This window comes from Ranitomeya variabilis, chromosome 2 (genome assembly GCF_051348905.1).
Source record: "Ranitomeya variabilis isolate aRanVar5 chromosome 2, aRanVar5.hap1, whole genome shotgun sequence".
Lineage (NCBI taxonomy): Eukaryota > Metazoa > Chordata > Amphibia > Anura > Dendrobatidae > Ranitomeya > Ranitomeya variabilis.
The window spans coordinates 324,624,510-324,650,452 of record NC_135233.1 but is presented as its reverse complement, the minus strand read 5'-3'; the positions used below and the strand labels follow the sequence as shown (position 1 = coordinate 324,650,452).

Here is a 25,943-nt window from a genome sequence, read left to right as displayed (position 1 = left end):
CAGATGACCTGTCTACTTCAGCAAAAGCTAAGTCTCTGCTAGCTTATTTGTTATCATTGTTTTTGTCCAGCTTGCTATCATGATTTTGTTCTGTTAGCTGGAAGCTCTGGGATGCAGAGTGGCACCACCGCGCCGTGAGTCGGTGCGGTGGTTTCTTTTGCACACTCTGCGTGGTTTTTTTGTTAGTGTTTTATGCTGACCGCAAAGATACCTTTTCTATCCTCAGTCTGTTTAGTTAAGTCTGGCCTCCTATGCTGAAACCTGTTTCATTTCTGTGTTTGTGACTTCCATCTTAACTCACAGTCAATATATGTGGGGGCTGCCTATTTCTTTGGGGAATTTCTCTGAGGCAAGGTAGGCTGTATTTTCTATCTTTAGGGGTAGTTAGCTCTTAGGCTGTGAAGAGGCATCTAGGCAGAGTCAGGAATGCTCCACGGCTATTTCTAGTTGTTGTGATAGGATTAGGGCTTGCGGTCAACAGAGCTCCCACTTCCCAGATCTCGTCCTGTATTACTAGTTTGCTCATCTGGTCATTTCTAGTGCTCCTAACCATCAGTTCAATCATAACAGTACAGCTGGCCTATAAAGTGTTAATGCATCTCAATAGAGGGATAAGAGAAGTTCTGAGACCATTTTTTTTTTCCTCTGCAGTGTGTTTTGTTTCTCTTTTCCCCTAAATCTCTGGGTGGTTCAGGACACAGGTGTAGATATGGACATTCAAGGTCTGTCCTCTTGTGTGGATCAACTCACTGCAAGGGTACAAAGCATTCAAGATTATGTAGCTCAGAACCCGATGTTAGAACCCAGAATTCCAATTCCTGATTTGTTTTCTGGGGATAGATCTAAGTTCCTGAATTTCAAAAATAATTGTAGACTGTTTTTTGCTTTGAAACCCCGCTCCGTTGGTGACCCCATTCAGTAAGTAAAAATCGTTATTTCTTTGCTACGTGGCGACCCTCAAGACTGGGCATTTTCCCTTGCGCCAGGAGATCCTGCATTGCGTAATGTTGATGCGTTTTTTCTGGCGCTTGGATTGCTTTATGATGAACCAGATTCAGTGGATCAGGCAGAGAAAATTTTGCTGGCTTTGTGTCAGGGTCAGGATGAAGCGGAGGTATATTGTCAGAAGTTTAGAAAGTGGTCTGTGCTTACTCAGTGGAATAAGTGTGCCCTGGCGGCAATTTTCAGAAAGAGTCTGTCTGAAGCCCTTAAGGATGTTATGGTGGGATTCCCCACGCCTGCTGCTCTGAATGAGTCTATGTCCTTGGACATTCAGATCGATCGACGCTTACGTGAGCGTAAAAATGTGCACCATTTGGCGGTATTTTCTGAGCAGAAGCCTGAGCCTATGCAATGTGATAGGACCTTGACCAGAGCTGAATGGCAAGAATACAGACGTCAGAATGGGCTGTGTTTTTACTGTGGTGACTCCACTCATGCTATCTCTGATTGTCCTAAGCGCACTAAACGGTTCGCTAGGTCTGCCACCATTGGTATGGTACAGCCAAAATTTCTTTTGTCCGTTACTCTGATTTGCTCTTTGTCGTCCTATTCTGTTATGGCATTTGTGGATTCAGGCGCTGCCCTGAATTTGATGGACTTGGAGTTTGCCAGGCGCTGTGGTTTTTTCTTGGAGCCCTTACAGTATCCTATTACATTGAGAGGAATTGATGCTACACCTTTGGCCAAGAATAAGCCTCAGTACTGGACTCAATTGACCATGTGCATGGCTCCTGCACATCAGGAGGATATTTGCTTTTTGGTGTTGCATAATCTGCATGATGTGGTCGTTTTGGGTTTGCCATGGCTACAGCTCCATAATCCAGTATTGGATTGGAAGTCAATGTCTGTATCCAGTTGGGGTTGTCAAGGGGTACATGGGGATGTCCCATTGTTGTCTATTTCGTCTTCCCATCCTTCTGAAGTCCCTGAGTTCTTGTCAGATTACCGGGATGTATTTGATGAGCCCAAATCCAGTGCCCTACCTCCTCATAGGGATTGTGATTGTGCTATTAATTTGATTCCTGGTAGTAAGTTTCCGAAGGGCCGACTGTTCAATTTATCTGTGCCAGAACACGCCGCAATGCGGAGTTATATAAAGGAGTCCTTGGAGAAAGGGCATATTCGCCCGTCGTCGTCACCATTGGGAGCAGGGTTCTTTTTTGTGGCCAAGAAGGATGGTTCTCTGAGACCTTGTATAGATTACCGCCTTCTCAATAAAATCACCGTCAAATTTCAGTACCCTTTGCCGCTACTGTCTGATTTGTTTGCTCGGATTAAGGGGGCTAGCTGGTTCACCAAGATAGATCTTCGAGGGGCGTATAATCTTGTGCGTATTAAATGGGGCGACGAATGGAAAACAGCATTTAATACGCCCGAGGGCCATTTTGAGTACTTGGTGATGCCATTCGGGCTTTCTAATGCTCCATCTGTGTTTCAGTCCTTTATGCATGACATCTTCCGAAAGTACCTGGATAGATTCATGATTGTATATTTGGATGATATCTTGGTCTTTTCGGACGATTGGGAGTCTCATGTGAAGCAGGTCAGAATGGTGTTCCAGGTCCTTCGTGCTAATTCCTTGTTTGTGAAGGGGTCTAAATGTCTCTTTGGAGTCCAGAAGGTTTCATTTTTGGGCTTCATTTTTTCCCCTTCTACTATCAAGATGGACCCTGTTAAAGTTCAGGCCATTTATGATTGGACTCAGCCTACTTCTGTGAAGAGCCTTCAGAAATTTCTGGGCTTTGCAAATTTTTACCGTCGCTTCATCGCTAATTTTTCTAGTGTTGTTAAACCATTGACTGATTTGACCAAGAAAGGTGCTGATGTGGTCAATTGGTCCTCGGCGGCCGTTGAGGCTTTTCAGGAGCTGAAGCGTCGTTTTTCTTCTGCCCCTGTGTTGTGTCAGCCAGATGTTTCGCTTCCTTTTCAGGTCGAAGTGGATGCTTCTGAGATTGGAGCAGGGGCTGTTTTGTCTCAAAGAGGTTCTGATGGCTCTGTGATGAAACCATGTGCTTTCTTTTCTAGAAAGTTTTCGCCTGCTGAGCGCAATTATGATGTGGGCAATCGAGAGTTGTTGGCTATGAAGTGGGCGTTTGAGGAGTGGCGACATTGGCTTGAAGGAGCCAAACATCGCGTGGTGGTCTTGACGGATCACAAGAATCTGACTTATCTCGAGTCTGCCAAGCGGTTGAATCCTAGACAGGCTCGATGGTCGCTGTTTTTCTCCCGCTTCAATTTTGTAGTTTCGTACCTTCCGGGCTCTAAGAATGTGAAGGCTGATGCCCTTTCAAGGAGTTTTGTGCCTGATTCTCTGGGAGTTCCTGAGCCGGCAGGTATTCTCAAAGAAGGGGTAATTTTGTCTGCCATCTCCCCTGATTTGCGGCGGGTGCTGCAGGAGTTTCAGGCTGATAGACCTGACCGTTGTCCAGCGGAGAAGCTGTTTGTCCCTGATAGATGGACTAGTAGAGTTATCTCTGAGGTTCATTGTTCGGTGTTGGCTGGTCATCCTGGAATCTTTGGTACCAGAGATTTGGTGGCTAGATCCTTTTGGTGGCCTTCCTTGTCACGAGATGTGCATTCTTTTGTGCAGTCCTGTGGGACTTGTGCTCGGGCTAAGCCCTGCTGTTCTCATGCCAGTGGGTTGCTTTTGCCCTTGCCGGTCCCGAAAAGGCCCTGGACGCATATTTCCATGGATTTTATTTCTGATCTCCCTGTCTCTCAGAGGATGTCAGTTATCTGGGTGGTTTGTGATCGCTTCTCTAAGATGGTCCATTTGGTACCTTTGCCTAAATTGCCTTCCTCCTCTGATTTGGTTCCATTGTTTTTCCAGCATGTGGTTCGTTTACATGGCATTCCGGAGAACATCGTGTCGGACAGAGGTTCCCAGTTTGTTTCAAGATTTTGGCGGTCCTTTTGTGCTAAGATGGGCATTGATTTGTCTTTTTCTTCAGCTTTCCACCCTCAGACAAATGGCCAAACCGAACAAACCAGTCAGACTTTGGAAACATATCTGAGATGCTTCGTTTCTGCTGATCAGGATGATTGGGTGTCCTTCTTGCCTTTGGCTGAGTTCGCCCTTAATAATCGGGCCAGCTCGGCCACTTTGGTTTCGCCTTTTTTCTGTAATTCTGGTTTCTACCCTCGTTTTTCTTCAGGGCAGGTTGAGCCTTCGGACTGTTCTGGTGTGGATTCTGTGGTGGACAGGTTGCAGCAAATTTGGACTCACGTAGTGGAGAATTTGACATTGTCCCAGGAGAAGGCTCAACGTTTCGCTAACCGCCGTCGCTGTGTTGGTCCCCGACTTCGTGTTGGGGATTTGGTTTGGTTGTCGTCTCGTTATGTTCCTATGAAAGTTTCGTCTCCTAAGTTTAAGCCTCGTTTCATTGGTCCTTATAAGATTTCTGAAATTCTTAATCCTGTGTCATTTCGTTTGGACCTTCCAGCTTCTTTTGCCATCCATAATGTGTAATAGGAATATACTCACCCTCGGACGCGCCCGGCTTCTTTCCGGCAGCCTTCCTTCCTAAGAATGAGCGCGTGAAGGACCTTAGATGACGTCGCGGCTTGTCCATGTGACCGCTCGCGACCAATCACAAGCCGCAACGTCACCGCAGGTCATTCACGCGCTCATTCTTAGGAAGGAAGGCTGCCGGATAGTACCAGGGCGCGTCCGAGGGTGAGTATATCAATATTTTTTTATTTTGATTCTTTATTTTACACATTAATATGGATCCCAGGGCCTGAAGGAGAGTTTCCTCTCCTTCAGACCCTGGGAACCATAGTATCCCATTGCACTGCATTGGGTTTCGTGTTTCGGCCGAGCCCGACCCCGACTTTTTTATATGATCGGCCGATTTCACTCGACCCGACTTTTGAGAAAGTCGGGTTTCGTGAAACCCGACCCGATCCTATAAAAATAAAAGTCGCTCAACCCTATTCGTGACGCCACCTGTGGTATTCGGTCAGTGGGGACCAACGCTGCTTAAAGGGGTCCACTGCGGTAATGTTAAAGCAACTGAGATGGTATAACTTCCCAAGGTGAAGTAGGCCCCCAGGGCTCCCGGTGTATAGATGGAGATGGTGAGTGGTGCAGTAAAGAACGGAGGACACAGGTGTGCAGTCTCTTTACCTGGTCTACTGTATTCTTCAGGCAGCCACAGTCCAGGGCATCAGATCACAGGTACAGGGAGGGTCCGACCAGCTTCGAAGTGAATTCAGAGTCCCCTTTACCAGGTGGAGATAAGTCTTGCTTTTAGCGCAGTGGTGTTGTAGTCCCTAACTACCTATGGCTTCTGGCAAGGTCCTCACAGTTCTCTCTGTCCCTCATAGAAGTGGGACACAAACCCGTATGACAGGTGGCTCGAGCCTTTTTATAGGGTCTCTATCACGACCCGGGCTCAATGCAGCACTGTTCCTCCTGGGTGTTATGGCAGACAGGTTATGTGTAGTCTGCTGTCCTGCCAGTTTCTGCTGTGCCACTTAGAGTCCGACACAACCTCGGTCTTCTGGCTACTGGTATCTGCGCTCTGCCAGGGAGGTAGCCCAGTTGCAGCTGTCCTCCCCTGTTGTTACTCGCCTGTGCTTCTCTCTCCTGCACGCTCACAAAACGATGTTCTTTCCTTCTGTATATCACTATCCTGGAGCTGCAGCACTTTCTCATGGCTGCACGGCCCCTCTGCTTCCTTCCCCTCTGTCTCTCTGACAGGAACTAACTCCCTTTCCCTCCAAACCAGAATTTATATATACAGTAGGGAAGCCATCCATAAACTGGATCAGGGCTCCCCCTTCTGGCCTGGAGTGTGAATATGTTTGTGATTACCTGATAAAAGGAATCCTTCATCGCTTCCAAGCGTGACATCACTCTCCCCGTGAGGAAAGCAATGCCACTGTAACAACCAGGACCCTGGGGTGTTACACATGTTCTTTCTTTTTGAGTGTTGCTGCGTGCTTATGATTGGTCAGCATTATAAATGGAGAAGTACACGCCCCCAGTGAAAACTGTCCGATAACATCCTGTATTAGGGAATACAGAATTTTTTAGATTATTCCACTTTCTGATTTGACTTGACAGCATTGCCCCAATTCAACAAGATCGGCGATCTTCAGACCGCTCTTGATGATGGACTGGGGTGGAGTTTGAGGCTCCTGTTTCACTAAAGCAGCACTCCTGCCATTAAAGTTTTTTTATCCTCTAAATATACTGCAACCATCATATTATATAGCAGTGTGTACCAATACAGTACATACTGTACACTGTGTACTTCTACCCAATAAGTACTTCTCTTTTCTCTGCTTTATGTAGAAACAGATACTGTAGTCTCTTTTTCCCCCATTAATCATTCCCATCTTCAGCTCGTGACCCAGCTGCTCCCTTCTCCCTCCTGCCAGGTACTTTTGCAGGGCTTTATGCCTCATAGAGGGAAAATAGATCTTTGGTTTCTATTTAGAACTTAGAAGGATTCAGTTAGTCAGTTATTTGATTAATTAGGTCCCATGTATTTTTGCTTGATTAAATGCAATTTAATGGATCATTTCAAGATAAATGTAAGTTTAGTCATTTGGAAGCAACTTTTTTAAGAAAAATGTTGCGTTTTTATAAACATCATGATCTTCCTAATCTTATACATGTAGCTAAGCAGCTTTCTTTCTATTTGCTTTATTAATATCCACAGTCTGGCAGCAGTTTCAGAGCCGACACGACACAATGTAGCAGCTGGCACAGATTCTGCTTCCTACATTTCAATATTTGGATTCAATCTTTGGTTTGTTTATTTCCCAAAATTCCAGAGAGGAAACCTTTCCTGCAGGAAGTTATCTTATCTGGGACATTTATTAAATAATTACAGGACTTTAATATTTATTTTTGGGATTCTGGGATGTGAAATCAAGGGCTCAATGGTTGGGAATCCTTCCAAACAATATCACTGGCAATTAACCTCGGCACTTGAACTACATATTAGGTTTCTTTATTTACATTGAGAGATCAATAATCCAGAAGATACAGTATCCTGATCCATTATGTAGCCAAAGAAAAGGAAACAGAACCCTTGAAGCAATGTTTCACTCTCCTGGACCTTGTTCACAAAGGAATTCTGATTCACAGTTAACCACAAAAGGACCCAAGACAAGTGATGTGGTTAATTACAAGTGATATAGACAAACTTTGCCATATATATTTAAGAGAGGCATATTTAGAGGCATACATGAGATTTTACTACATTTAAGTTATGCATGTATGTAAAATCCATGCAGAATCCGTGCTGAAACTGACATGTGAATCGGATTTTAGAATTTCAGTATGTTCCTTTATGTTGCAGATTTTTCTGCAAATGTCACCTTTTACAATTCATAGGGTTAAATCAGACGCAAAACATCCACATGTGTGTCTGTGACTCATGCAATTTCAGTGCTGATTTTGCAGCGATTGGACAGATTTTGGTACTGAAAGGCTCATATAGCGAGCCGAAACATCGCCATTATGAGCTATTAAATAGCACTTTTTTCACCTTTACAAGCTGGTGTGCTGCCTCCATATTTTTCTACTATATTGAAGGTGCGGTATTTGCCTGGGGGCACAGCACCCGGATACATTGCTGTTGCGGCTTCTTCTTTTTCCTTTTCTAGATAGATAGGTAGATGGATGGATAGATAGATAGATAGATAGATAGATAGATAGATAGATAGATAGATAGATAGATAGATATAGATAGATAGATAGATAATAGATAGATAGATGATAGATAGATAGATAGATAGATAGATAGATAGATAGATAGATAGATAGATAGATAGATAGATAGATAATAGATAGAGAGATAATAAATAAATAATCAACAGATAGATGATTAATAGACAGATAGATTATATGTAGATGATAGATAGATAGATAGATAGATAGATAGATAGATAGATAGATAGATGATAGATAGATAGATAGATAGATAGATAGATAGATAGATAGATAGATAGATAAGGAGTTAGAGAGATAATAAATAAATAATCAACAGATAGATAATAGCTAGCTAGCTAGTTAGATAGATAGATAGATAGATAGATAGATAGATAGATAGATAGATAGATAGATAGATAGATGATAGTGGAAAGCCAGCCCTGGCTTTCAGTCAAGAGGCGCAGCTTCAGTCACCGCTCAGTACACAGGAGGTGACAGTTGCAAGCATTCCCTGGCATGTTGAATGACAACTTGCTATCAGTTGATGTCTCAGGGAGTGCTTACAGCCGTCACTCACTATGTACTGTAAAGTCACGCCTCTATGACTGAAAGCCAAGGCTGCTGTGAGGGATACAGTTCATATCCTGCTGCTATCCAAGCTTTCAGTGCGGCGGTGGCTGCACACCTTTAGAACGCTATAAACTTGGAGACTACTCCTATATCTGCTGGTTGGGGATATTACAGATTCCCTGTATTGGGTTTTCCACCACAGGACAAACATCTCTAACCGGCTAGAAAAGCCAAAACCGAACAAGGTGTATCTTACACACTGTTTCAATCAGTAAGTTGCACTGCTTTCCAAAATATTTCCCTGGAGTGGAAAACCCATTTAACAAATGAGTTGGGACGTGATTTTGTTGCATTTATAAGTATTAGACTATTTTCACCAGACTAACCTTCATGGTCTGAGTGCGGTCCCAGATGTCCTTCAGGTGTCCTGATGGCCTAATACAAGCCGATGAGACCGCTGAGTTGGAATCAGGAGACCCGCGGCCCTGCATCCATAACCCCTGGCTCCAGAGCCTAAAAGGGTCCTAATGTTCCCCTGCATTTAGCTCTAACCCATTACATCAGTGTTAGGTTTTTTCCTACATGATGATTAATCCTTTTATAGACCGATGATTTCTTTCACTTTCAGCATTGCTCATTAGCTGAGATTATCCTCTGCTGTTATCTGTTCTTGCCGTGTTGCTATTTTTATGCATATTGATCTTTTTGTTATGGCATATTGCCTTCATTTTCCACTCGTCCAATTATACTGTTTTATTATCTTGTAGATAATGGTGCATTTTTCTCTGATGGCACTAAGTGGATAAGACATAAAATCTCATAATATTTCCCATCATTTCCACCATGACTATGGTTTAGCATTATCCTTTTTAGCATAAAGATTTTTTTTATTCATTATATCCAGTATCCCAGACATGTTTTTGCGCACAGTGTCCCAACATGATTGCTTTCTATAGAGGGTGACATGATAATTACCATGGCAGGAATAGCCAGGAGCCTGTCCATTACTAGTCTTAACTACTGGGCTGATCATACACATGAGCTAGAAGTCAGCCAAATGTTGTTGGCAAGCAGAAATCACTCCTGACCGCCATAGACATGAACGATCAGTTCAGATGATGAGCATTTAATCTTTCTGTGTTTTTTTTTTTATAAAAAGGGAATAAAGCATTGCCAGATACCTGGTACAGAGGCTTATGTCTCCTCATGCCACAACTATTGGGCAGGTTCAAAGCCAACTAGCTCACCCTTATCTCTCCCAACATCCTCCATTGAGAGAGAGTTGGGAGACCTTTAACACAACATCAACAGTGATGTAAATGTCCTATCTTTAGGAAATGTTATCAAGATACCCAATCAACTGAAACCAGCTCAGGGAAACAGTGAAAATCCATGACCATCCATTCCTTCACACTGGTTAGTGGCCGCTCCCGATAACGCAGATCTGGTGAAATTACTGTAATACTGACAAAAATTATCTGATTTTTGCCAATTATATGCCACGTGGATGATGGACGGGAGGACATTTCTCATTATCCCCTCAATGTCAATAAGCCAAAGTGGAGAGCCACGAAGTATCAGCAGCTTCCTGACATATCAGTCCCTCTATGTACAACCTAGACGATCACTTTCTATGTAGTACTGCATTTACTCTGCTGACTTTCAGGGCCAATCTACATTGTTTGCATTTCATGAAACTGTACATTGTCCCAACATTGGACCTAGTCCTTCTCATTTAGTCACCTATATTTATTGTTACCATCAGTTTGAGTAGCTTTATAGAAATGGCACATGAATAACAGTGGACAATCTTAATGTATTTTGAAGTCAAGTCCAACATCCCAGTCCTGCACTTTTCAGGTTGTGTCATCCAGCATTATAAGATGACTACACAGACCCCCCAGGAAGAAGCTTAAATGCAAAACGCGCGTCAGGGCCTGGACTACACCTGCAGGATATGACTCTATCCATCCTTACTTTTTAAATTGTGTTGATCATCATACTCTGTCAGGTGGCTTTTACTCTTTATATCAGCACTATGCACCTTGTCATTGCACAAGCACCTTAGTGTTCTAGGCTTTTGGCCAGATTAAACAAATGCTTTTAGTGATATACGCTTTACATGGATCAAATGTACTAGCACTGGTTTGCTATAGACTTTTGTGCATTGGCCTATACATGGACTAAATACTAATATGCGGAGATAATGTGATTTTGATGTATTGATTTATTTATTATGTGTTGTATATACTGCTGCTTTAGCCTACAGGCATTCTAATATACATGAAAGTATTTTATATACAGTTACGTCCATATATATTTGGACAGAGACAACATTTTTCTAATTTTGGTTATAGATATTACCACAATGAATTTTAAACAAAACAATTCAGATGCAGTTGAAGTTCAGACTTTCAGCTTTCATTTGAGGGTATCCACGTTAAAATTGGATGAAGGGTTTAGGAGTTTCAGCTCCTTAACATGTGCCACCCTGTTTTTAAAGGAACCAAGAGTAATTGGACAATTGACTCCAAGGCTATTTCTTGGACAGGTGTGGGCAATCCCTTCGTTATGTCATTCTCAGTTAAGTAGATGAAAGGCCTGGAGCTGATTTGAGGTGTGGTGCTTGCATTTGGAAGGTTTTGCTGTGAAGTAAACATGCGGTCAAAGGAGCTCTCCATGCAGGTGAAACAAGCCATCCTTAAGCTGCGAAAACAGAAAAAACCCATCTGAGAAATTGCTACAATATTAGGAGTGGCAAAATCTACAGTTTGGTACATCCTGAGAAAGAAAGAAAGCACTGGTGAACTCATCAATGCAAAAAAGACCTTGGCACCCACGGAAGACAACAGTGGTGGTGGATGATCACAGAATAATGTCCATGGTGAAGAGAAATCCCTTCACAACAGCCATCCAAGTGAACAACACTCTCCAGGAGGTAGGCATATCAATATCCAAATCTACCATAAAGAGAAGACTGCATGAAAGTAAATACAGAGGGTTCACTGCACGGTGCAAGCCACTCATAAGCATCAAGAATAAAAAGGCAAGACTGGACTTTGCTAAGAAACATTTAAAAAAGCCAGCACAGTTCTGGAAGAACATTCTTTGGACAGATGAAACCAAGATCAACCTCTACCAGAAAGATGGAAAGAAAAAAGTATGGCGAAGGCGTGGTACAGCTCATGATCCAAAGCATACCACATCATCTGTAAAACACGGCAGAGGCAGTGTGATGGCTTGGGCATGCATGGCTGCCAGTGGCACTGGGTCACTAGTGTTTATTGATGATGTGACACAGGACAGAAGCAGCCGAATGAATTCTGAGGTATTCAGAGCCATACTGTGTGCTCAGATCCATCCAAATGCAGCAAAACTGATTGGTCGTCGTTTCATCCTACAGATGGACAATGACCCAAAACATAAAGCCAAAGCAACCCAGGAGTTTATTAAAGCAAAGAAGTGGAATATTCTTGAATGGCCAAGTCAGTCACCTGATCTCAACCCAATTGAGCATGCATTTCACTTGTTAAAGACTAAACTTCAGACATAAAGGCCCACAAACAAACAGCAACTGAAAACCACCGCAGTGAAGGCCTGGCAGAGCATCAAAAAGGAGGAAACACAGCGTCTGGTGATGTCCATGAGTTCAAGACTTCAGGCAGTCATTGCCAACAAAGGGTTTTCAACAGAGGCGTAGCTAGGGTTTTGGTTCAGGGGGAGCAAAACTTCTGAGTGGGCCCCTAACCAGGCAACCTTGATTACAACTCGGTGATGCGCCCTAATAGTGGAGGAGAACCTCAGCAGATGACCGCGCTATTACTGAAGATAATCTCTATATAAAGACCAATATGGATATTACCACCATATGGTCAGTGGTAGATACCAGCCCTACAGAACATATAACAGATCACTGCACAGTTACATGACAACTTCTTCCAGCTACAACTCGTCTGCAGAGAATATGTAGCGCCCCCACTGCCGCAGGGCCAAGGGGTACCCGGTACCGGGCCTCTGAGTCTCTGTTCTGGGGTTGTCACGGTGGCTAGACCCGGTCCGTGACCCTACTGAGGGGCGCACAATGAAAGGTGACGGTATGGTGCTGATGTTACGGTGCGGTGTAGTGCCGGTCGCGGTCAATAACGAGGACACCAGGTTGCAGTCTCTTTACCTCTTTACTGAAGACTTCTGAGTCCTCAATCCGGAATACGGTTAACCGGGCTGCGCAAGTCCGGCCGGTCCGATGGCACCTCCAAAGTTCCCTTTGCAGGTGGAAATCTGTGCCTACCTTCCTGCGCTTGTGTGTTGTGGTCCTCCCCTGCTGTGCTTACGGGATAGCACCCACAACTGTTGTGTCTGTTTCTCGTGTTCCCTCACAACTCGATTCTGATGTTCTCCCTCTACGTCCCCCTGATCTTACGGTTAGGACGCACCCGTATGACAGGGAGGCTCGGAGCTCTTCCGGGACTCTAGCGTCGCCCCACTCCTGTTACCCCCCTTGTGCCTTCCTGGGTCTGGGTGAGACAGCCTGCCTGTAACTGACTGTCCTGCCGTAGGTTTGAAGTTTGGCCTGGAGCTCTATACTTCCTCGGCGTTCCGGCCACCGGTTATGCGCCTCAATAGGATGTTGCCTCGTCTTACAGCACGACTCCTACTGGTATTCTCCTTGTTGCGTTGATCTCGTTTCTCACTCAGCACAATAAACTTCGCTTCTTATCCTTTCTTGGGGTACCGCCGCTATATCGTGCAGGCACGGTCCCGTAACGTTCTCTCTGGTTGCTAGGCCTCTGTCAGGATCCCACCCCTGACAGGGACCCCTCTGAATATTCCCCCTACAACACCCTCTGCCACAAGGTGTTGCCTGGTTCCAACCCAGTCAGCTTTCTTCTCTAACTTCCTGCCTAACCCCCAGTTTTACCAGGTTGTGAGGAGTGGCCTAATGAATAGAACCCTTAGCTCCCCCTGGAGGCCAGACTGTGAAATGTATTGGTGTCTGTGATACCTGGTCTGATGAACTCCTTCAGTGCCATCAGACGTACCATAGCCCCCCTTAGCGGCGGAGCCACAGTACTGCAACGACCAGGACTCTGGGGCGCTGCAAATACAACAAAGACACATTTCACTTCTCACATTCCAGCCCCATCACCATCTATTCCCATCCTGCACAAACTCCTCATCCTACTGATACCCCAATGCTGAGCCACTGCTGCCGTATGTGTCCCTATTACTGCACCTGATACCCCAATACTGAGCCGCTGCTGCCTTATGTGTCCCTATTACTGAACCTGATACCCAAATACTGAGCCGCTGCTGCCGTATGTGTCCATATTACTGCCCCTGATACCCCAATACTGAGCCGCTGCTGCCGTATGTGTCTCTATTACTGCACCTGATACCCCAATACTGAGCCGCTGCTGCCGTATGTGACCCTATTACTGCCCCGATATCCCAATTCTGAGCCACTGCTGCCATATGTGTCCTAATTACTGCACCTACTGTGTGGTTCTCTGTGCCCTCTAAATTCTAAAGCAACTCTCTGCAATATAGTAATGCCGGGTGCAAGTGCCCTAGAAAACACTGCCCATATTTTGCCCCTAGAAAGTAATATTGCACTGTGTGCCCCTTTGATAGCCACAGTTCCACCAAAAAAACAATAAGTGCCCACTTTACATTTAATAAAGTCCCGAGTCTCCCCCTGTGCAGCTCCCCTATACACAGCATGATGCTCTCTTATACACAGTATAATGCACCCACACAGTATACTGACTCCTTAGTAGCCCCCAAGCTGTTTGATGGCTCCAACAATGTATAATGACCCCCACACTATAATCTCCATACTGTATGATGGCCCCCTAGATAGCCTCCATATACAGTAGCATAATGCACCAAATAGTCCACAATATAGTATAATGCACTCCCCATAGGCAGACTCTATAGCATACGGCAGCCCCCATAGGCAGATCCTGTAATAAGGCAGCCCCCCATATAGGCAGACCCTGTAATAAGGCAGACCCCCATATAGGCAGACCCTGTAATAAGGCTGTACCCCCATAGGCAGACTCTGTAGTATAAGGCAGCACCCCATAGGCAAACCCTGTAATAAGGCGGCAGACCCATGTAATAAGGCAGCACCCCCATAGTCAGACTCTGTAATAAGGCAGCCCCCATAGTCAGACCCTGTACCTGTAATAAGGCAGCACCCCTATAGGCAGACCCTGTAGCAAGGCGGCAGACCCTGTTATAAGGCAGCACCCCAGTCAGACCCTGCAATAAGGCTGCACCCCCATAGCCAGACCCTGTAATAAGGCAGCACCCCCATAGTCAGACCCTGTAAAAAGGCAGCCCCCATAGGCAGCCCCTGTAAAAAGGCAACACCCCATAGTCAGACCCTGTAATAAGGCAGCACCCCTATAGGCAGACCCTGTAATAAGATGGCAGATCCTGAAAAAAGGCAGCACCCCCATAGTCAGACCCTGTAATAAGGCAGCTTCCCCATAGTCAGACCCTGTAAAGAGGCAGCCCCCATAGGCAACCCCTGTAATAAGGCAGCACCCCCATAGTCCGACCCTGTAATAAGGCAGCACCCCCATAGTCCGACCCTGTAATAAGGCAGCACCCCCATAGTCAGACCCTGTAATGAGGCAGCACCCCTATAGTCAGACCCTGTAATAAGGCAGCCCCCATAGGCAGACCCTGTAATAAGGTAGCACCCCCATAGTCAGACCCTGTAAAAAGGCAGCCCCCATAGTCAGACCCTGTAATGAAGCAGCACCCCTATAGTCAGACCCTGTAATAAGGCAGCCCCCATAGTCAGACCCTGTAATAAGGCAGCACCCCATAGTCAGACTCTGTAATAAGGCAGCCCCCATAGTCAGACCCTGTAATAAGGCAGCCCCCATAGTCAGACCTTGCAATAAGGCAGCCCCCACAGTCAGACCCTGTAATAAGGCAGCCTCCGTAGTCGGACCCTGTAATAAGGCAGCACCCCATAGTCAGACATTGTAATAAGGCAGCCCCCATAGTCAGACCCTGTAATAAGGCAGTACCCCCATAGTCAGACCCTGTAATAAGGCAGCCCTCATAGTCAGACCCTGTAATGAGGCAGCACCCCTATAGCCAGACCCTGTAATAAGGTAGTACCCCTATAGTCAGACCCTGTAATAAGGCAGCATCCCTATAGTAAGACCATGTAATAAGGCAGCACCCCTATAGGCAGACCCTGTAATGAGGCAGCCCCCATAGTCAGACCCTGTAATAAGGCAGCCCCCATAGTCAGACCCTGTAATAAGGCAGCACCCCATAGCCAGACCCTGTAATAAGGGAGTCCCCATGGTCAGACCCTATAATAAGGCAGCACCCCCATAGTCAGACCCTGTAATGAGGCAGCACCCCTATAGTTAGACCCTGTAATAAGGCAGCACCCCTATAGTCAGACCCTGTATTAAGGCAGCACCCCTATAGTCAGACCCTGTAATAAGGCAGCAGCACCCATAAAAAATAAATAAATACTCACCTCTCTTCTTCCTGGTTACTGCTCTCGCTGATCTCCTGACAGCGGGTGCCGGGCAGTGACGTCATCGCGCACGCTGTCAGTGTCGGCGACGTCAGACGCCGGCACTGACAGGGGATGATGGTAGAAGGAGCGCAACGCTCCTTCTCCCATCTTTTCGGTCAGCTGTATTGGCAAAATGCCGGTACCGCTGATCTTCCGATGGCGGTGGGGGGCCCACTGCTGGCACCGTGCCCCCCCACCTGCTCAGGGGCCCCATAGCGGCCGGCAGCAGGGCAGGGAGATCGATTCTTCCTGCTCTGCTGCAGAAAGTAACTGTATCGGCTGCACGCGCCGATAGTTACAGTAGCGTAGCTCCGGGTGGGCTCCCTGAGAGCACGGGCGCGGGGCGCCCACATTCTCTGCCCCCTAGTAGCTACGCTACTGGTTTTCAACCAAGTACTAAAAATGAACATTTTATTTAAAATTATTTAATCTGTCCAATTACTTTTGGTCCCCTTAAAAACAGGGTGGCACATGTTAAGGACCTGAAACTCCTAAACCCTTCATCCAATTTTAATGTGGATACCCTCAAATGAAAGCTGAAAATCTGAACTTCAACTGCATCTGAATTGATTTGTTTAAAATTCATTGTGGTAATGTCTATAACCAAAATTAGAAAAATGTTGTATCTGTCCAAATATATATGGACTTAACTGTAGAAATCAATCTATCTAGGAGTGGTATCATGTCCTGCAGGTGTTGTTTCTGCACTTACTTTCCCCATTTTTATTTGCCTTCAAAAACTGAATTTTTCTAAAAAAAAGTTGAATTATTTTCCTAATATGTGTGGCAAAAAACTTCTGTTTATACTGTATGTAGGTTCAGTATTATAAGATGTCAGAAAGACAAGTCTGAAAATGAGAAGAGGAACATCCATAGTCTATATATGTAGATATATACACTTGTAGTGTAAGTGTGTATGTTTGTGTGTTACGTGTGTGGCGTGTGTTGCAGGAGTATACACAGACAGAGGAAATCCTCTGTGCAAGAATAGTATATAGGAACTTTCCAGTCCAATAGCACATGATAATAAACATCTCCACATGGTTTAAAGGTAAAAGTGTAAAATGTAGGTAAAATAAAGGTGAAAGTCATCCCCTTTACCATTTACCAACGGTATTGTCACGGGTGTGTAACATGTAACAGACAGTTTGACACTGCAGATGCCTTCTTAATCCTTCTGACTTTTGGACCCAGCGGCAACCTCCCTACAGTTCTAATTGACACACCTGGACCTGGGTGTTTATAAACTCTCAGTCTGCTTCAGGGAGTTGCCGGTGATACTCACATTTTCCCTTGTGAAGGCTTGGAGCTATAGCAATCAGCTTACTTCCTCTCTGGTGCTCTTGAAAGATGTTTGATGTTATCTTTTTGGAGTCTGCTCAAGTTAAGTTTCTCCCTCTTATTTGTCTCCCATTTTTTGTTTAGCTTACAGTGGGGACAGACCAGTGCTCATCCCCCTTCCCTATCCAGGGCCTAGCTCTGGGGATATACAGGGCTTAGGTTTCCTGCTTGGCAATTGGTGTGGAAACAATATAGCGATGGTAGTGTAGGCATGGTGCTACTAGATCTGCCTAGGGGTCTCCACTACCCAGTTCCCTAGAGTTTGGGCTTCCTTCCCCTCATCCCTTTGTGTTGCACTTAGTCTTTCCCACACTGTGCGTGCCAGGTATGTCCACCCCTGGTGTGTTGTGTGTGTTATGTATTGTCTCTGGTGTTCATGTGTATATTTATGTTTTCTGTATTGTATTGTGTGTGTTTTTTGTGTGTTGTGTACAGAGTGTGGTATGTGTTGTGTTTTTAGTATGTGTGTATTATGTGGTGTGTGTAAGTTTATGGTGTGTGTGGTATGTATAGCGGTTTGTGTTTGTGGTGTTGTGTGTATTGTGCATGGTGTGTGTATGTATGTTTGTATTGTGTGGTGTGTAGTGTGTTTGTGGTGTGTTTCTGGTATGTGTAGTGTGTTTGTGGCGTGTGTGTTCAATCAATAAGTCTTGAGTATGTTTTGTTGTTAGACTCCACTATAACATAATTTAGCTGTGGTGAAAGGTAAGACTTGGTTAGTCTAAAATTTTCTTGTAACCTCTCACCTCCCTTACTAGACAGTTTGCAGCAATCATATTTTTACAAAGGTTATTCCCTTTCACAGGGTCCCTTAGAGATATAAGTAGTTTTTTGGCAGGTTTATACTGAAAATGTGCCCCGATTAATCTAGGTCAGCAATTTTGTAGCCATTTTTGATGACATGGCATCGTGTATTCAGGCGCTCTTGATTGATGAAGAGGTGCAAGTCACTTCATGAACCTGAATGTCAGATGAGTGGTGCGCATCATGCCAGAAATCTTACTCTACTCTATAACAGGAGTGGATTTCTGGTGTAAGAAACACCACAGCTCATCATGAATTAAACAAGCCGTGGCTTTATATCCCCTCTACATCTCCGTCCCACCTCAGCTCTGACAATTTTTTCGAAGCTGTAAGAAATTGGCATGGAAACGACAAAAGTTACACAATTTTTAATGAAAACTCACAGCTGCACCAAAATTTTGAGACTTTTCAAAGTGATTTAAGAGTTCTGGCAAAAGTGCTTTGATGCATCAGAACCATGGTGTGTCTTAGTGTGATCCATAGACCACATTTGTTCAGTTTGGACTTCAGTATTAACATTGATGAGTGAGAATGTGACAAATTTTCAGCTGTGTCATTATTCTTTATGGAAAAACATTATCATCTTCTAAAGTATAAAATAACTTGTGATGGATCTGAAGTTCCCCAAATTAATTTAGCAATAAAACCCTGTGGGTAAGTTTACTGTACTAATGAGACTCCAAGACTCCCTTGGTTTAATGACTATCTAGTCTCTTAGGGAATCAACTCAAAACTAAAATCCACAGGAATTATCACTCTGTGAAAAGCTTAAATGAAATAGAAAAAAAAATACTGTAATTTCTTCCTACACTGTTTTTGCATGCACTCGAGTATTGTAAATCTGACATTGCAATAGAAAATCAGTCGGGAATCATATAGTGTTTGCCAGAACCATAGATAAACGTGAGGACCATAGTCTGCGGGGAAGCTCCCAATGGAATAGGGACAATGTCAGAGAACAAAAATAGAACCTGTAAACCCTGAAAAGGTATAAGACGAATTTCATGTAAAAAGTATAAATTTTATTAAACTTATTAAAAGAGTTGACAAAAAATCGCATAAAATAAATACAATGCAAAATAGTACACGTATCAGGAGAATGGTGAAGACATAATGTGTGACTGTGCACACAGGCAATCAACAATTCATGATAATAAAAAGTTTACATACCCCGGCAGAATTTTTTCTTTCTTGGCCTTTTTTCAGAGAATATGAATGAGAACACCAAAACTTTTTCTCCACTCATGGTTACTGGTTGAGTGAAGCCATTTATTGTCAAACTACTGTGTTTTCTCTTTTTAAATCATAATGACAACCCAAAACATCCAAATGACCCTGATGAAAAGTTCACATACCCTGGTGATTTAGGCCTTATAACATTTACAGAAGTTGACACAAATGGGTTTGAATGGCTACTAAAGGTAGCATCCTCACCTGTGACCTATTTGCTTGTAATCAGTGTGTGTGCACAAATGCTGAGGGTGCTTCTGGGATCCAGACAGACTCTTGCATCTTTCATCCAGCCACTGTTGGCAGTGAATATGGCATTTTTTCCAAATTATGTAGGCTAGTTTATGGACTCCTGTTTTTTTATACCTTGCTTTAACCAAGATGAAATAAACGTTAAGTCTTACGGGATCAATTCTGGATTGCTGGACTCTTTCTGGGTTCGGTATTGAAAGATCTGTGTAACCAGGCAGATGTACATGCAAGCTGTGAGTCTGAATCGGTGAGCCGATTATTGGTTCATGTTTGATTTTTTTCATAGGTTCACATTATCAACAAGGCCGGTGAAGGTTTCTGTGGTGGATCCATTGTGAATGAAAAATGGATAGTAACAGCAGCCCATTGCTTCCTCCAACGAGGTGAATACAGTGTAGTTGCAGGTAAACTCCAATTTCTATAATTAAAGAGGTTGTAAAGAAAAATAAACAAATGTATTTGCATCCAAAAGCAGCCCCACACCTCTCCAAAGATTGTGTATAGTATTGCATCTCAGCCTTGATCACTTTCATGGAGTTAAGATATAATACTAGATAAATCTTATGGACAGATGGAGGGTGTTACGGAACCCCCCAGCACCCAGAATATGTTGTGCAGTTATATGTATGTATAATAGGTTCCATGTGAGATGCATGTCCCTAATGCATCAGCCCACAGGTTGTGCCCCTGGGCAGAGGGGACAAGATATCCCCCTTCTGTCCTCCCCCACCTTTGTAATTCCCACAGTAAATATCGGCAGGCTCTGGCCACCTGCGGCTATTGTAATGTATGTCTGGCCTGTCGCTTTTCAATTGGCCCGCCCTCTGTATCTGTGTGATATATTTTGTGTCCTGTGAGTAAAGGGTTGTCATACTGGAAATACGTGGAGAAGCAGTGATCTTTTATATGCGCCCATGTAACCAAGCAATTCCAGCCAGCGTCCTTCATTCAGACTCCAGCCAAAGCAGAGTGGACCTCCTGAAACACGGGGTGGTACTGAAAGAGGTACACAGCACAGTAGACCCAGTCACACTGGTGGCAGACAGCGGGATGTGATACCCCCTCTACAGGAGGAAAGGAATGAATGGAAAACAACTACCAGAAGTTAAAGAGGACTACATTAAAAGATCTAGTGGAAGCCCGAGGGTTAATCGCCAGCACCAAAACAAATGCAGATTTGATAGCAGCCATCATGGAACACGACAGTGCAGCGCCCCCCAATGTGAACGTGGAGGAGACTGAATTCCAGAGGGAGGTAAAGAACAGACTGGCGTTCTATGGCCCAAACCCTGCAGTAGAGATCATACGAGAGGTGATGGCTGATGTGCGTACTGATCTGAAGGAAAAGATGGCCGAGCGGACCAGGATAGAGCTAGCCAAGATGGAGTTGGCAGAGCGAACCAAAGTGGAGCTGGCCAAGATGGAGAGTCAGCGAGCAGGGGGAGCTCTGGCCTCCGCCCAGGTACCTTCAACAGTAAGCCACAAAAGATCCAGTATAATGCCTTCCGACAGTTGGGGGAGGCAGAGGAAGACATTGATGGCTTTCTGCAGGACTTTGAGTGGCAGTGTGCCCTTCATCAAGTGAAGCCGGAGGAACGGGTTCATATTCCGGCCAGCAAGCTGACAGGCCAGGCAGCAGACGCCTATCGCATGGTACCTGATGAGGACTGTATGGACTATGAGCGGATCAAAGAAGTGATCTTGGCCCGGTATGCGCTGACACCAGAGGCATACCACCAAAAGTTCAGCGGACTTATAAAATGAGTAACCGATACCCACGCTGAATGGGCCTGTAAATTACAGCGGTCACTGCTACACTGGGTACAAGGGAGCCAAGCAACCACTAAGGAGGACGTCCTCCAGCTCTTCTTGTTAGAATGATTCTTTAATGGACTAACCCCCGAGACACAGGAATGGCTTCGGGACAGGCGGCCAACCACTCTTGAGGAGGCCGCTCGTCTGGCTGGTGAATATCATGATGCCAGGAGGCCTCAGTTGTCCTCATCAAAGATGGTCACTAGGGGTCCGCCCATGGACCTGGAGGCCCCCAAACCACAGAAGATTGTAGGGGGACCAGCTAAAAACCCAGCCTACCACAGTCCCCCTGGGGCGCGATGCCACACCTGCCATCAGCTGGGACACCTGCAAAGACAATGTCCCAACCGGACTCAGCATACCCAGTGGCCAAAGGCAGGAACAGCTCCCTTCAGCCGGGCCACTGTACACTGCTACCAAAGCGAAGCTGACCCAGCATTGGGGGCTATGACTAACCAGGGGGTGGAAGAGATGGAGGAAGTGCTGCATGAAGTAGACCCCATGCAGGCAGCCCGGGCAGATAATCGACAACAGCATCGACAGGTCGTGTGGGTTAATGGGAAACGTATGCAGGGACTAAGAGATTCCGGGGCAACTTTGACCCTTGTGAAGCCTCATCTTGTCCGGGACCAAGAGAAGACAGACCGGACAGTGGCAGTCCATGTAGCAGGGGGAGCCATACATCGACTGCCCACTGCCAGGATTCACTTGAACTGGGAAGTCGGAGATGGCGTTGTTGAGGTCGGCTTGATGGAGGATTTGCCTGCAGACGTCTTGCTGGGAAATGAGTTGGGGCCCATGTTGTCTGCCTTCTCGGTTGCCCCTCTGGCTGAGACATATCCTGTGACCACCCGGAGACAAGCTCGAGCTGCGGAGGCGGAATCACACTCAGAGGAGGCCCAGGTAAGACATCCCAGCCCTACATGTATTCCCATAACCAGACACATTTCTTGGGCCACTCCAGCTGAATTTAAGAGGGAGTTACTTGAGGATCCTTCATTAGAGGGATATCGTGGGAAGGCACAGGAGGGGAGAGGGGTTTTGGAAGCTGAACAGTTTGTATGGACGCAGGGACTCCTCTACCGGATCACAGAGCAGCACCACACAGGGACGAGCCCCAATATAAAACCACAGCTGGTAGTTCCCAAGAAGTATAGGCAAGCGTTACTGCGAATCTTTCATGACATACCCTTGGCCGGACACTTCGGCATCAGTCACACCAGGCATCGTCTGAACCAAAACTTCTTTTGGCCGGTGGTAACCTATGATGTTCGTCAGTACTGTCAGACCTGTGACAGTTGCCAGCGCATTGGCAAGCGGGGAGATCGATGCAAGGCCAAATAACGCCCCCTCCCCATTGTGGAGGAACCATTTAGCTGAGTAGCAGTCGATCTGATAGGGCCGTTAGCCAAACCCAGAGGTGGTTGCGTTACATAACATACTGGCAGAGACGGTGGCGGCTGCCCTGCTCCAGGTTTTCTCACGGGTTGGATTTCCCCAGGAGATTATCTCGGACCAGGGTACCCAGTTCACAGCAGAGGTGACCAACCAACTGTGGAAGCTGTGCGGCGTAAAGTCCATTAGAAGTACCCCATACCACCCGCAAACCAATGGGTTGCGTGAACGCTTTAATGGGACGTTAAAACAACTCATTGGGACTTTTTCCAGGACCTACAGGGACTGGGAGAAATTCTTACCACACCTCCTGTTTGCCTATCAGGAGGTGCCCCAAGAATCCACGAGGTTCTCCCCGTTCAAACTGGTATACGGGAGGCGGGTAAGGGGACCCCTAGACTTAGTGCTAGAACACTGGGAAGGGGAGGGCATCATAGAAGGGGTACCTATTGTACCCTATGTGCTGGAATTCTGGGACCACCTACAGGAGCTGACCCAGGCTGTACATGGGAACATGCAGGTGGCCCAGCAGCAACAGCGCATATGGTACGATCGGAGGGCCAGAGAACGCACCTTGGAAATAGGACAGAAGATCCTGGTGTTAGAGCCCACTAGGCAGAACAAGTTCCAAGCTGCATGGCAAGGGCCCTACCAGGTAGTGGGGAAAATAGCCGACACCACCTATAATGTCGCCGATTGTGACCCTAGGGTTATCCGCAGGTTCCACGTGAATATGCTGAAGCCCTACCGGGAGCGCCCTGAAGAGGTAGTGGCCATCTGTGTACCTGAAGCAGAGGATTTAGCCGGACATCCCTTGCCGGATGTCTTAGGGGGAAGGACTCAGTCTAAAACATGGGACCACACTTCCAGGAAGCAGGATACCCCAGCGCCACACCAAGAGGAGCCCCTTTTGGGACCTAATTTCAAATTTTCAAACAGCATCAGCTACTCAGTTTGAGAAAGACCCGGAACTGGGTCGAAACGTCACTTTTTTTCTTATCCTGCTGTATGTGTACATATATTTGAATGTCAAACACATGTGAATAAATACACCACTTTGCAAGCTATAACCCGAGAGAGTGCGGCTGTTTTCTCGCTTATTTAAAACATGGGACCAGGTACACTTGGGTGAAGACCTAGGTCCCCGGGAGAGACAGCAGGCGGAGGCATTGTTGAGGCAGCGACAGAGGATGATTTCAGGGAGACCAGGGTACACTCGCCTGGCACAACACAAGGTTGAGACCCAGGATCAGACCCCCCTGCGACAACCCCCTTCCGCGTCCCTGAGTCTGTACGAGAAGGGATGCGACAAGAGATACAAGAGATGTTGCGTTTAGGGGTCATTGAAGAGTCAGATAGTCCCTGGGCATCCCCCGTAGTGTTAGTGCCCAAGAAGGATGGGAATACACGGTTTTGTGTAGACTATCGTAAGCTCAATGACAAAATGGTGACGGATGCGTATCCGATGCCGCGTGTGGATGAGTTGTTAGACCGGCTGGCGGGGGCAAAGTATTTGACCACCATCGATCTATACAAAGGCTACTGGCAGATTCCCCTTAGTCCTGATGCTATTCCCAAGTCGGCATTTGTCACCCCGTTCAGCTTATTCCAGTTTTGAGTTATGCCATTCGGGATGAAGAATGCCCCGGCGACCTTCCAGAGGCTGGCTGACCGGCTTCTGGATGGTCTCCAGGACTATGCTTGTGCCTACCTGGATGACATCACCATCTACAGCACGACATGGGAAGAGCATCTAAATCATCTAGAGACAGTATTGGACAGGATCCACAAGGCCGGAATCACCCTGAACCCAAACAAGTGTCACGTGGGCAAAGCAGAGGTTCAGTATTTAGGGCATTGGGTGGGAAGTGGGAAACAGCGACCAGAACCAGCCAAGATTGAGGCCATAGCCAAATGGCCCACCCCACACACTAAAACCCAGGTCATGGCGTTTCTAGGGACAGCGGGGTATTACAGGAAATTTGTTCCCAATTACAGCAGCATAGCCAAGCCCCTCACTGATCTGACCCATAAGAACCAACCCCGCCAGGTAACCTGAACCCCAGAGTGTGAGGAAGCCTTCCACCAGCTAAAGGACGCCCTCACCAATACCCCTGTATTGGCCGCACCCGATCCAACTAAACGTTTCCTTGTTCACACAGACGCTTCTATGTTTGGTTTGGGGGCAGTACTGAGCCAAGTCGGGCCGGACAGCCAAGAACACCCAGTAGCTTACCTGAGTCGGAAACTACTCTCTCGTGAAGTAAGCTATGCGGCCATCGAGAAGGAGTGCCTGGCGGTAGTATGGGCACTCAAAAAGTTGCAACCATATTTGTATGGACGACAGTTTTCCCTCCTAACAGACCATAATCCCCTAGTCTGGCTTAATCGGGTCCCCGGAGACAACGCCAGATTACTGCAGTGGAGTTTAGCCCTACAACCTCTGGACTTCACCATCCACTACAGACCCAGCAAACAAAACGGTAACGCCGATGACTAAGTCGACAAACGGAACTTGTACCAACCCCATAAACTTCGGTCATCCCCAAACCGATCCGTTAAGGATAAGACTGTGTATGCCGATCGCGTCGCTGAAAATGGGAGCCGTGTTATGGAACCCCCCAGCACCCAGAATGTTGTGCAGTTATATGTATGTATAATAGGTTCCATGTGAGATGCATGTCCCTAATGCATCAGCCCACAGGCTGCGCCGCTGGGCAGTGGGGACAAGATATCCCCCTTCTGTCCTCCCCCACCTTTGTAATTCCCACAGTAAATATCGGCAGGCTCCGGCCACCTGCGGCTATTGTAATGTATGTCTGGCCTGCCGCTTTTCAATTGGCCTGCCCTCTGTATCTGTGTGATATATTCTGTGTCCTGTGAGTAAAGGGTTGTCATACTGGAAATACGTGGAGAAGAAGTGATCTTTTATATGCGCCCATGTAACCAAGCAATTCCAGCCAGCATCCTTCATTCAGACTCCAGCCAAAGCAGAGTGGACCTCCTGAAACACGGTGTGGTACTGAAAGAGGTACTCCAGCACGGTAGACCCCGTCACAGAGGGCTGCTTTTGAAGCAAAGCAGTCATGTTTTGCTTACTGTGATCAATCCTTTTAAAGAGGACCTTTTAACAAATTTGTCATTTTATTTTATTATATAGAGAATATTTTTGTTTTTTGCTTTGCGTTTTTTTAATTTTGCCCCTCTGTTGCTGAGATATTGGCAAACAAAGTATTGGACTTTAAAAGTAAACTCATTCGCTGTCAAAGTAGGGAAAAACAAACACTTTTCACTGGGTGGTGTGTCCTT

The 25,943-nt window shown here is 45.9% G+C and overlaps 1 protein-coding gene across 1 annotated transcript in view; it reads left to right on the top strand.

Moving 5' to 3' along the window:
• F9 (coagulation factor IX) overlaps positions 1-25,943 on the top strand; it is a 95,790-nt gene that overhangs the window by 66,263 nt on the left and 3,584 nt on the right. Inside the window, exon 7 of the mRNA XM_077285260.1 lies at positions 19,711-19,828. Coding sequence (XP_077141375.1) covers positions 19,711-19,828 — 118 coding nt within the window. The remainder of the gene's footprint in view (positions 1-19,710; positions 19,829-25,943) is intronic.